The sequence below is a fragment of the Salvelinus fontinalis genome, chromosome 31, assembly GCF_029448725.1.
Source record: "Salvelinus fontinalis isolate EN_2023a chromosome 31, ASM2944872v1, whole genome shotgun sequence".
Taxonomy (NCBI): domain Eukaryota; kingdom Metazoa; phylum Chordata; class Actinopteri; order Salmoniformes; family Salmonidae; genus Salvelinus; species Salvelinus fontinalis.
The window spans coordinates 24,610,862-24,623,579 of NC_074695.1; the positions used below are offsets into that span (position 1 = coordinate 24,610,862).

At 43.0% G+C, this 12,718-nt stretch overlaps 2 protein-coding genes across 8 annotated transcripts in view; both read right to left on the reverse strand.

Annotated features, from left to right (window-relative positions):
* Nucleotides 1-3,119, reverse strand: part of LOC129829924 (diacylglycerol kinase alpha-like) — a 37,840-nt gene extending 34,721 nt beyond the window's left edge. For both annotated transcript variants that reach the window (XM_055891942.1, XM_055891941.1), the window contains exon 1: nt 2,678-3,119. The gene's annotated coding sequence lies outside the window, so the exon portion shown is untranslated. The remainder of the gene's footprint in view (nt 1-2,677) is intronic.
* A 982-nt stretch (nt 3,120-4,101) lies between these two features.
* On the reverse strand, nt 4,102-12,082 carry LOC129829930 (E3 ubiquitin-protein ligase NRDP1-like). Of its 6 annotated transcripts, none has more exons than XM_055891955.1 (8): nt 11,713-12,082; nt 11,361-11,489; nt 7,781-7,857; nt 7,392-7,593; nt 6,957-7,228; nt 6,618-6,753; nt 6,243-6,346; nt 4,102-6,005 (listed from the first exon to the last, which is right to left on the reverse strand). In XM_055891955.1, exons 4-8 carry the CDS (start codon nt 7,479-7,481, stop codon nt 5,651-5,653), a joined length of 957 nt encoding a protein of 318 aa, XP_055747930.1. In that variant the 5' UTR covers nt 7,482-7,593; nt 7,781-7,857; nt 11,361-11,489; nt 11,713-12,082; the 3' UTR covers nt 4,102-5,650. The 6 variants fall into 6 exon arrangements, with proteins under 6 accessions (XP_055747930.1, XP_055747928.1, XP_055747933.1 ...); XM_055891953.1 differs by having other exon boundaries at nt 11,565-12,082; XM_055891958.1 differs by lacking the exon at nt 11,361-11,489 and having other exon boundaries at nt 7,790-7,857; nt 11,565-12,082.
* Nucleotides 12,083-12,718: the final 636 nt, after the last annotated feature.

Here is a 12,718-nt window from a genome sequence, read left to right on the forward strand (position 1 = left end):
TGCGGCCCCCAAAGAAATGCCACCCAACACCATGACTGACCCACCGCCAAATCGGTCATGCTGGAGGATGTTGCAGGCAGCAGAACGTTCTCCACGGCGTCTCCAGACTCTGTCACGTCTGTCACGTGCTCAGTGTGAACCTGCTTTCATCTGTGAAGAGCACAGGGCGCCAGTGGCGAATTTGCCAATCTTGGTGTTCTCTGGCAAATGCCAAAAGTCCTGCACGGTGTTAGGCTGTAAGCACAACCCCCACCTGTGGACGTCGGGCCCTCATGGAGTCTGTTTCTGACTGTTTGAGCAGACACATGCACATTTGTGGCCTGCTGGAGGTCATTTTGCAGGGCTCTGGCAGTGCTCCTCCTTGCACAAAGGCGGAGGTAGCGTCCTGCTGCTGGGTTGTTGCCCTCCTACGGCCTCCTCCACATCTCCTGATGTACTGGCCTGTCTCCTGGTAGCGCCTCCATGCTCTGGACACTACGCTGACAGACACAGCAAACCTTCTTGCCACAGCTCGCATTGATGTGCCATCCTGGATGAGCTGCACTACCTGAGCCACTTGTGTGGGTTGTAGACTCCGTCTCATGCTACCACTAGAGTGAAAGCACCGCCAGCATTCAAAAGTGACCAAAACATCAGCCAGGAAGCATAGGAACTGAGAAGTGGTCTGTGGTCACCACCTGCAGAACCACTCCTTTATTGGGGGTGTCTTGCTAATTGCCTATAATTTCCACCTTTTGTCTATTCCATTTGCACAACAGCATGTGAAATTTATTGTTAATCAGTGTTGCTTCCTAAGTGGACAGTTTGATTTCACAGAAGTGTGATTGACTTGGAGTTACATTGTGTTGTTTAAGTGTTCCCTTTATTTTTTTGAGCAGTGTACTATTCAGCAGTCCCGTGGAACACTGTGGTGCGTACAATACAGAAAAAACCATAAACCCGCCTGGACTTGTGAGGGTGCACCCTTCCCTCCAGTAACCACGCCACTTTCACACTGAGCGTTGGCACATGTTTGGAGGAACTGGAAAGTGTCAAGTGTACTCTTACTGTACTGCCATTATAAAACCATTGAAATGTACAATCTGTGTATAGGGCAAAGGGAGTAAATTATCAAATGTTTAGATTGTGTGATTGCATGATCGTAAACACACACATAATCCCTCTCTGGCAGCTCTATAGATCCCTATTAGATTAATTTAATTGCATTTCATTTCTCTGCAGCAACAGTGTGACCCGCTTCCTGATCCGTCTGTAGAGAGAGTCTGTTTCCTTACCGACAGGTTGACCTGACCAGGAATGCCTCTCTCTGTGTTTCCCTGTGATTACTTAGCTGTGCAGGTTAAGGAATTTTTCATTAAGAGACGGTCTTTCCCAGAACGAGGATAACGTTTCTGTTTTTTGGCAACCAATTTTCCAGTGGGGAGGGAAACCAGGAAATGGTATAGACTTAAAAAGGAACTGATGACCTCACTTGACTTGAACGGAAATGAAAAAACTACACTAGCAAGGAAAAATTACCATGTCGTTTCAAATTTGTATTTGATTTATTTCACCTTTATTTAAATCCCTAAAATGTTCTGGGTAATCTGTTGTTCAAATAGACCTATTCATGGAATAGTTATTTGCAGGGCCATCAAGGCACCCTTTAGGCCACATCATGCTGGCAATATGTCCAGCCAGAAATACACACTCAAAAGACAAAATTAAAAATTTTCAGAACCATCCCTGTGACTGTTTGTGGTTTCATGACCCAGAAAAATGTTAAATGTTAAAGGAAACCTGATGAAAGCCCAAAATGTAGTTCAACTCTATGACTGCTACTTGCCAACATGTTCTAAATGCATGGCCAGAAGACCTAGTTTACCCATAGGTAACTTAATTAAGGAGACACATACCAAGGGAAATAAGCACACAGTGAAGTAAATATATCAGAAGGGACAAACATCATGTCTTAAATGGTGCAACTATGGTTATTGTGTGTTGAGCAATGTGTTGCTTTGTCAGTTGTTTTAATCATTTAGATGTCAAGTAACTGTATTATTAGAAGTCAAAAGTTATTTGCAAGGATGTCACATTGCTAATGAAAATCATATAAACCAAAATTGCCATTTCCATCCAGACAGAGCTCCTTGCAACAAGAGTCCACCATAGTTCCAACATTGTCTGCAGGCAGTTATAAAACTTGTCTCCAACCTGTCTGGTCTACAATATTGAGCCATAAGGGTGACAGTTTAACACTGTGTAAACCTTAAAGAGTATATTCAACTTATATTCTTAGTAGCTTATCTATCCTACTAGGCTATAAAACATGCCCTATGTTAACTAAAGTCTAAAGAGGAACATGTCTAAAGGTTAGGCTATAGGTTCAATGGGGAGAAACATGGGAACAGAAGCTGCAGATGTATCCAATGTATATAGAAACCCATCATTGGATGTATCAGTAGGCTACCACTCAAAAGTGGCCTGTTTTGCCCAACCAGGGAACCAACTGAGATCAGTTGGGCGAGGCGAGGGATACCGTCTCTCCCATTAAATATGTATCTTACCTAAACTTGGCAGCGGCGCAACGAAATTCACAGGCAATATCTGTATGCAAAGTTGTAAACAGGAATACACGATTCATTGAACTTCAGCCAGTAGTACTAAATGAGGCTGTTTTGAGCATCAATTAGCCTACCTATATTTCGCGATGATGAGCGTTGTCTGTCTGTCGTCCTTAAACGGATTGTCGTGCCGTTCGTCCGGTAAGATAATTCCTCGGCGAGGATCGAGGCACAATTCAACGTTTTTACACCCAGCAAATCGACGGAAATTGTCTGTGGACGTTTCAAGAAACGTAGTCTAGCTGTCAGCTTTCATTTACCCAGAGATAATAAGAAAGATTGGCTGACTGCCACGCCCGACTCAGCGATTTCCCCCTCCCTAGCTATTAAAAAAAAGATACAACGCACCGCCTCGAACTGTCATCTGCGGGCACTTTGACAAGGCGGGGATGTAGTCTACATTGGGCTTGCCCCATTTATCCCAGTCTACTCTAGTATATGGATGTGCGTTCTTCTCTTATCATTTATGTGCCCTAGGCTATAATAGGGCAGCGATGAACACATCCAGTTGCAATCGATAGGACATTTTTCCTACATTTGATTTTCAATGCACTGTGAACCTATAGCAAACTACATCTTCCGCCAAGAAGTCTGGACCAGTTTCGCCTCGTTCACACGGATAGGATTATTGCATTTTGGTACACCAGATGTACATTCATTTTCAATGGAACGCTGCGTTTGCCTTGCAGCATTGAGTTGCAGAGGCAGTTGCAGTGCGCTCTATGTAGTGCAAACGTTGGATTTATCAAACTGTATGCGCAGACATCACACCTACAGTGTCACGCGCAAAATGGTACGCAGCATCATCTGGATAGTGTGCAACAAAGTTCAACATTCACCTTCTGCTACCATTTCTGTCAAGCCATCTACGCATACAGTGTAACGAATAACGCCTCGATCACAGACAACTTCATTGCATTTTGGTGCACCAAAAGTACATTAATTTCCAATGGAACACTGCATTTCCTTGCAACATTGCTTGCAGAGGCAGTTGCAGTGTGTTCTGTGTGGTACTTGCATTTGATTTATCGAAAGTATGCATCAAACTGTTTCCATAGACTGCTTGACAGAAATGGTAGTAGAAGGGGAATGTTGAACTTTTGTTGCACACTTATCCAGGTGCTGCTGCTTACCATTTTGCTCAACAACACGGTCGGTGTGATCAAGGCGTAAGTTGGAGAAATCCAATGTATGGATCACACAGAACGCACTGTAACAGCCGCTGCAATCAAACGTAGCTGGTGTAACAAAATGCAATGACACTGTCAGTGTGCTTTGTTACATTAGTAGCCTATATTATGGAACATCTATAGATAACCGAATGTGACAGCAGTCCCAAAACAGGGTGTGTTGAGGCAATGATGGATTGACAGTAGCCTAATTATTGATTCTGACCCTTTGATGGTGTGAATTTCTGAGGTTGAAGCACTGAACAAACAGTTGTGCATTGTAAAATCCAGTCCAACAGTACAATTATTGCCATACAAGTAAAAAGGTGTCTCAATCCATTAGATCATTTAATACCAGATGATTTTCAGGCACAATAACAAAAGCATGCCCTTTGGCAAATCACATGATATTCCAACCATTCACAACAAAGGGAAAGATTTAAAAGGAAAGTCCTCAATAGAGTATGGGCTGCTGGCAAGAGCTCACTAGACACTGCTGCTGTAGACAAGCACAATGTCTGACCATGTGGGTGTTTGTGTGGGTGGACGGAGAGAGCATTGCCAGATAGGCTGCTGCTTAGAGTGCTAATCATCAGAAATCATGATGTATAGAGGCCCTGCATGTAGGAATGACTCAATGGCATAAGAAAAAAGCCATGCAGTACTGTACCATGATGACAATCAAGATCACAATTACATTTTTTCCTTCATCTTTACCCCACAGCACAAAAGATAAAAGGACACAAAATGACAAAAAAACTAAATCCAAATTGATCTCATTATGGTGACACTAACGAAGTAGCATTGAAGTTAGATTTCCACATGGTTGTTTTCGACTGCATGTCTTTAGATCAAGTCCCTTGTCGTTTGTCACTATCATTCAGTAATTCAAAGCTTTTAGATAAAATAGTTTGGTAAAAATAAGAAATTGTCAATTAATATCAACACAAACAATCATCAACCATTTACAAAATAAAACGGGTAAAGCTACACAATGTTACATTCCAATGGTTTAACGTCAATTGGACCCAACTTCATGTTCACTAAGTACAACAGAAGCAATGAACAATGAGCTTCAATTTTCTAAAATGACAAATGTATTTTCATAACACAAAAAAACATCTTCAAGCATACTGCGTCTGGCGTGGAGATCCCGCCCCAGCACGTCTTCAAAATCTATAAATAAAATGCATGGCACAACAAAAAAGTAATAAACGAGAAGCAAAACATCATGGCGTACAACTGTCATGACATGATTAGCAAAAAAACAATGCTGAAGTGAGCAAAATGTCCAGAGCAGCATCCTGAAACACATGGATGCCAACTGACAAAATTCACATAGTCTAATTACTGTATAACAAGAATAGCTAGAGAATGTGTATTTTTTTCAATATAATATTTGTATTTACAATATTTTTTTATATGATTTCATTTACATAGTACAAGGTGTAGGATGGGGGGAACCAGAGAAGCCTAGGAGATCATAGCTTTTTATTATGCGACTCAAACATTCCATCTTAGAATATCCTGGGAATTATCAGTTAAGTTCTTTTTCCAGGTGTATTTTTGGAAATGTCCTTTTAAGGCAAAGATATTAAATAAGCTCATATGTAAGTAATACTCTTCTGTTCATTTTAGGAGCCATTGAGATCTTTTCATTTCCCCTACACCCACTTATCTTTAGAGACAAAAACTGACATATCAACTGTCATAAGAAATAGACCCATAATTACCATTCAATTGAGAAGGGGAGTATTTTTTTTAAATATTTTTTTTTAGAGAGGAGTAACTAACTCGCGAATCAAAATGTCTAGTTTGCCCTCCTCTCTGCCATGCTAGACCCCCCTGCTCCTAGTGTTTGTTTATTATAAGATCTACTTATAAGATCTCCTCCACTCCATGGGCAAAGATCATGACCAGGCCAGGCTCTAGGATCATGTCCTCTCCCATGTGTTGGTTCTCACAGGCCATCACCACCACCGCCTGTTTCCCAGGGATCCGCTTGGCCACGTAGTTTTCATAGTAGCGCCGGTTCATCTGCCGCGTCTCCAGCGTGGCCAGGCCCTGTGGCCAGTTCCTTTCGTGGGCATTCTCAATCAGGTCGTTAATGATGGACAGAGGACAGCCGCTGTCGATGAGTGAACGCTTGATGACCGCCTGGAGAACTGCGTCTGGCGTGGAGATCATCCCTCCCCAGCGCGTCACCCGCACAGGTTGGAGGGAGTTGACCCATCTGTTGGGCAGGTCAGGAACAGGTGAGATGTGGAATAGGATCTTTAGCTCTAAAGCACTGTGACAACACTGCTGATGTAAAAAGGGCTTATTAAATTTGATTGATTTTAAAGTGAGTTTGAATGATTGTAGCAGTCAAACAATATCCAACATAATAGACTTGAGGCTGGAATCAAGTGCTGAAACTTCTGAAAATATTCTAGAGGAGAGGGCCAAGGGGACAGGAGAGTAAACTCACTCCAGGATCTCGTTGTATTCAATGCTCTCCTCCAGGTTCTGCATGTTAGGGTTTGCACTGCGTATTGCTCTCATGTTTGCTTTTAGCAGCTGGATGTCCCGTTTCTGACAGTGGAAGAAACAGACACACACCAGATCCCTGACCATTGAGGAACAGAGCACTAATGGATTTGCATACAGGTATATCACAGGAGGTTGGTGGAGCCTTAATTGGGGAGGACGGGTTCGTGATAATGGTTGGAGCGGAATGGTATCAAACGCATGGTTTCCATGTGTTTGATGCCAATCCATTCGTGCCGTTCCAGCCATTTATGAGCCGTTCTCCCCTCCGCAGCCTCCACTGAGGTATATGTATGCAACGTGAGTGTGTGCTTACTTGTTCTCCCAGCTGGTGTTTGTGCTCTGCAGCATTCTTCTCTAGTTCAGAGATCTTGGTCTGCTGATGCTGTACCACGCCACGTAAGTGCTTGATGCAGTTGTGGTTGCACATCTCATCTTTCGGCATCTCCAGCCTGTGGCGAAATCGTGACATTATGAAATTAAAGCCACTAGGTCACTCTAGAGACCACTACAATACTAAATAATAAATACAAGACTAGGTAATATCACATTCTGCAGATGTGGTGCAGCATGCCCAGCAACTCAAAAGTTACAGCCATGTTTTCCCATTCTGTCTGGTCTACTCTGCTGTGTAATGTGCTCTAATGTCACTTACCCACAGCCCTCCTCACAGTTGACAGGTCTTTTTGGGTTGTGCTCGCAGTCCTTCAGGTGAGACTGCAGTTGATCTAGCCGCAGTGTGGCTGTGCAGCCGAAGCCAGCGTTGTCACAAGCGATTTGGAGTTTGGAGAGCATGTTGCGCATGATGCGGGGCACGGGCCGGAGGTGAGCCAGTGTCACCACGCTGCGGTCCACAGGACAGATCTGCTGCTGGTTGAACCACTGGGTGATGCAGGCGTTGCAGAAGGCATGCTCACAGTGTGGGGCCTAGACATAGGAGAAAAAGGAGCGGAGATGGGAAGATGGGAAAATAAGTATATTGTTTGAAATCGGTGAAAGGTCTATATTAAGAACTCAGTGATAACTTGTCTAAATAAATAAAATAAGTCCTTGTAATAGATCTGGTCCAGAGGTATAGTAGGGCATTAACCTGCACTGGCTCCTCCAGTACCATGCTGCAGATGGGACACAGCAGGTCTTCATCCACCTCCCCATGGAACCTGGTGACGTCATACCCCATGGCACATCACTGATACACACCAATTTCTTCAGAATACAAGGCTAGGTGAGTCAATGCCTGGAGAAAATCCATCTCACCAATGCAAACCTGTCCAGGAGTGTTTATGGGATATCTGCAGAAGCAATGCAGCAAAATGAACATACCCACTTTATCCTGTGCAATTAACATAACTTCAAGGTCAAGCCTTGTTACCATATTAAACAACTTCAGCTATATCATCATACTAAACCATTTGGAGTGGCTCAAGCCAGTAGCTTGAGAGAATTAGTGAGTGAACAAAAGAAAAGCAGTAGTGGTACCTCACTCACAAATGGTCCTCATTTCTCCTATTCAGCAGGACTGTTAAAGGTCACATGGGAGTGGTTTGGATGGCACACTGTATGGAGAGACACTCAATCAGACACATAGCTAAGTCTAACTGGGAAGCACATTTCCAGGCATTTACTAGAAATAGTACTGGACCTTACTTACTGACTTTATTGTCCCCATGGGGAAATTTTGTTGCAGTGTCATGTACACGTTTAAAATGGTGTTTAAATACAAAACAAAATTGGCAATACAACTTTCATAAGTTACAGTACATACCAATAAAACATTTTATTTTAAAGACTAGCCTGCTGGCCTTACTGAGTTGATAGGAACATTAGCCCGAGCTATTTAGGAGGGATATCACACCTGGCACAAATGATTGTCTAGTTCTGTTTTTCCTGCTGAGGGGTGCCCATACCTGCGCCCAGAGGGGAGTAGTTCAAAGTCCGGGTACAGGGGGTGGCTTGGGTCTTATGACAATTACACAGTAATTAGGCCTACACAATATCATTGGGATTAATCACGACATGCATCTTCATCTTCGCAACAATGCCTCCTTCACTCACGCCACCAAACTTACCCTAGTAAAACTGACTATCCTACCAATCCTCGACTTCGGCGATGTCATCTACAAAATAGCTTTCAATACACTACTCAGCAAACTGGATGCAGTCTAACAGTGCCATCCGTTTTGTTTACCAAAGCCCCTTATACTACCCACCACTGCGACCTGTATGCGCTAGTCGGCTGGCCCTCGCTACATATTCGTCGCCAGACCCACTGGCTCCAGGTCATCTATAAGTCTATGCTAGGTAAAGCTCCGCCTTATCTCAGCTCCCTGGTCACGATAACAACACCCACCCGTAGCACGCGCTCCAACAGGTATATCTCACTGGTCATCCCCAAAGCCAACACCTGCTTTGGCCGCCTTTCCTTTCAGTTCTCTGCTGCCAGTGACTGGAACCAATTGCAAAAATCGCTGAAGCTGGAGACTTATTTTTCCCTCACTAACTTTAAACATCAGATATCTGAGCAGCTAACCGATCGCTGCAGCTGTACATAGTCCATCTGTAAATAGCCCACCTAATCTACCTACCTCATCCCCATATTGTTTTTATTTACTTTTCTGCTCTTTTGCACACCCGTATCTCTACTTGCACACCATCTGCTCATTTATCACTCCAGTGTTAATCTGCTAAATTCTAATTATTTCGCTACTATGGCCTATTTATTGCCTACCTCACGCCATTTGCACACACTGTTCTTTTTTTCTATTGTGTTATTGACTGTACGCTTGTTTATTCCATGTGTAACTCTGTGTTGTTGTTTGTGTCGCACAGCTTTGCTTTATCTTCGCCAGGTCGCAGTTGTAAAAGAGAACTTGTTCTCAACTAGTTTACCTGGTTAAATAAAGGTAAAAAATAATAATATTATGCTTCTCAGCCCAGGCACAGTGCAAGTACACACATCTGTAATAATGTCACCTGAAGTGCATGACAATGAAAAAAATGATTGGTAGATCAGCTATAAAATAACTGCGGCATCGCGATAACATCTAGCTAGTATCTAAATGTATGGTCTTTCTGGCATACTGAAGATGATGAAACAGGGCATCAGCGTAGTTTGATCTGACTATGGTTTATTTTCTCAAGTGGTGGTTGAGAGTTAAAAGTATGTGGACACCCCTTCAAATTTGTGGATTCGGCTATTTTAGCCACACCTGTTGCTGACAGGTGTATAAAATCGAGCACACAGCCATGCAATCTCAATAGACAAACATTGGCAGTAGAATGGTATTACTGAAGAGCTCAGTGACTTTCAACGTGGCACCGTTATAGGATGCCACCTTTCCAACAAGTTAGTTTGTTAAGTTTCTGCCCTGCTAGAGCTGCCCCGGTCAACTGTAAGTGCTGTTATTGTGAAGTGGAAACGTCTAGGAGCAACAACGGCTCAGCATTGAAGTGGTAGGTCACACAAGCTCACAGAACGGGGCCGAGTGCTGAAGTGCGTAAAAATTGTCTGTCCTCAGTTGCAACACTCATTACCGAGTTCCAAACTGCCTCTGGAAGTAACATAAGCACAATAACTGTTCGTCGGGACCTTCATGAAATGGGTTTCTATGGCCGAACAGCCGTACACAAGCCTAAGATCACCATGCCAAGCATCGCAATGCCAAGCATCAGCTGGAGTGGTGTAAAGCTCACCGCCAATGGATTTTGGAGCAGTGGAAACCTGTTCTCTGGTTTGATGAATCATGCTTCACCATCTGGTAGTCTGACAGACAAGTCTTGCCCAAATGCATAGCGCCAACTGCAAAGTTTTGTGGAAGAATAATGGTCTGGGGCTGTTTTATGGTTTGGGCTAGGCCCCTTACTTTCAGTGAAGGGAAATCTTAACGCTACTGCGTTATTTTCAGTAATGTTATGTACAATGACATCCTAGACAATTCTTTACTTCCAACTTTGTGGCAACAGTTTAGGGAAGGCCCTTTCCTGTTTCAGCATGACAATTCCCCCGTGCACAAAGCGAGGTCCATACAGAAATGGTTTGTCGATCTGTGTGGAAGAACTTGACTGGCCTGCACAGAGCCCTGACCGTAACCCCATTGAATACTTTTGTGATGAATTGGTACGCTGACTGCGAGCCAGGCCTAATCGCCCAACATCAGTGCCCAACCTCACTAATGCTCTTGTGGCTGAATGGAAGCAAGTCCCCACAGCAATGTTCTAACATCTAGTGGAAATCCTTCCCAGAAGAGTGGAGGCTGTTACAGCAGCAAAGGGGGGGACCAACTCTATATTAATGACCATGATTTTGGAATGAGATGTTCAACGAACAGGTGTCCACATACTTTTGGTAATGTAGTGTAGCTACTATAGATGATAGACTGTAGTTTAAATCAAATTAGGCTGTTCATTAGGCTATTATGTTTTCCTAGACACAAGTGAAGACAGAACTATAATATTGGATCGAAAAACAATTTCCTAATGGTAGAATAAAAGGACAATATTTCTGAAATTGAGAATCTGTTTTACACCTTTGTCTAATCTTTATGCCAAATGTCTAGCCACCTATTATAGGAGTGGAAGCTCGTGTTGTTCAAGCTGACCAGTGACCTATTTTCAGTAACGTTATGGCCGGGGGGTGTGGTTGAGGAATGGTTAAATAAGAGATCCTTTTCGCATATCTAGCTATCTGATATTACAAGGCATTTTACAGACAGATAGCCAGCTCAATCTAGCTAGCTAATGTTTGTTGGTTAGCAATCTAACGTTAGCCACTACTAGATATACAGCTTACTAGCTACGAATGCACTGCAGCTTAAATATATTTTTGTTTTACTAGCTAGCTGCTAGTTAGTTAGCAAGTTGCCACAGAAGAGTCAAGATTCGTTTTTTTGTTTAGAATATAGCTAAACCCAACTAGCTAGCTAATGCTGGCTATCTAGCTAGCACTGCAGCTGACTAGCTAACATTAGCTAGCCAACTGTTGTTGACTTGCTATCTATATCAAGACTGTAACCATGTTTCAAAAAAAATATAATAATCTGTCATCGGAATGAAAACTTACGTGTTTGAGGCACAAGCAAAATTGCTGCGACAATTTCAGACCTCTGCTAACTAGGTATAGTAGCTGGTTTAGCAAGCAAGCCACTCCTACACCTCCTCGCGGTGCTATGCAACCAGAGCTTGGGGGTGTCTGAAATTATTGAAATCAAATGATATTAAAACATTTAGGATAAAATGATTTTCTTTCGTTTTTCTGTTGACATACTTGGGGGGGAAAAATCACAATCTTCTTTGTAATTCAGCTTTGGATACGGGCTCTCGAGTTTGGGGCCATTCGGGGGGGCTCCATTTTCCTGTGCAAGTGGCAGACTCCTAGAGTCCTCTGGGAGATTACACACAGGGGGACCACTCACTGTCCTATTTTCTTCAGGGTGTCACTGCCTGTTGTGGGGTTAAGACAATCATCATCTTTTGGCTCTCAAAGGCCTTAGATGAACCAGCCAGGAGAGGGTGTCTTCTCGAATGAGGTTTAACGGAGGTTGGCATCCAATAAATGTTGCATTACCGCCACCTACTAGACTGGAGTAAAACTCAATTATACTTTGCTTGAAAAAAATAATAAATAAAACAAATACCCTAGAATCGAACACTACATGACTAAAAAATAAATACACATAAAAATAAAAGAAATGTATGCCATACTCCACTATTTAAATCGATTTAGTCCTACTTCAGGCCAACAACCTGAAAGGATGGGACACCACCACTTAAAACACCCTGTAACTCTTCTGACATCAAATCTCACACATCTCAATACCTCTCTGCAGCTGCCACCAAAACGTTCCATCCCTGCAGTACAGTTGATAACCATTGCTATAAATGCCAAAAATCCAATCTTACTGAAACATATATTACTTGTTGTTTATTCCTCTGCAAAAGAACAGACAATGACTGTTCTGTTTCACCAGTCACGCCACCCTGTCTGCGTCACATCAAATGACGAGCATCACAAACACAGAGAATCTTCCCCTTCACTTGGTCAGCTTTCAGTTGGTACCCCTCTCTCTCTTAGACCTCCTCTGCCTCTTTTTCCTTCCATTCCTCCTACGAATTCCAAGTATTAGTCTCCTTATGATAATACTGCACTTCCCCCGACGTACATATTGTTCTTGCCTTCTCAAGGGACGCCATTTAACCGGCTGTCACAATCTCCGTACAATCAGCACAAACCCCTCGGAATGTAGCGCTCAACAGTGCATCCCACTTATAAAGCCCAGGAGAGTGTGTGGTGGCTCTGGGGTTCAAGAGTTCTCCTCTTTGAACTTCTGACTGTTAAAAGCAGACTCATAATCTATTATCCCATTAGGCCTACTCATCCCTCTCTTTCATGAATGATTGTGAGATATTACTACTTACCTG

Excerpts from the sequence above, each read along its gene's own strand:
- LOC129829930 (XM_055891955.1), bottom strand. The coding sequence starts at position 7,481 with ATGGGGTATGACGTCACCAGGTTCCATGGGGAGGTGGATGAAGACCTG. Across the intron at positions 7,229-7,391 it reads TACTGGAGGAGCCAGTGCAG|GCCCCACACTGTGAGCATGC; the intron begins GTTAATGCCCTA and ends TCCTATGTCTAG. Across the intron at positions 6,006-6,242 it reads GAATACAACGAGATCCTGGA|ATGGGTCAACTCCCTCCAAC; the intron begins GTGAGTTTACTC and ends CCTGCCCAACAG.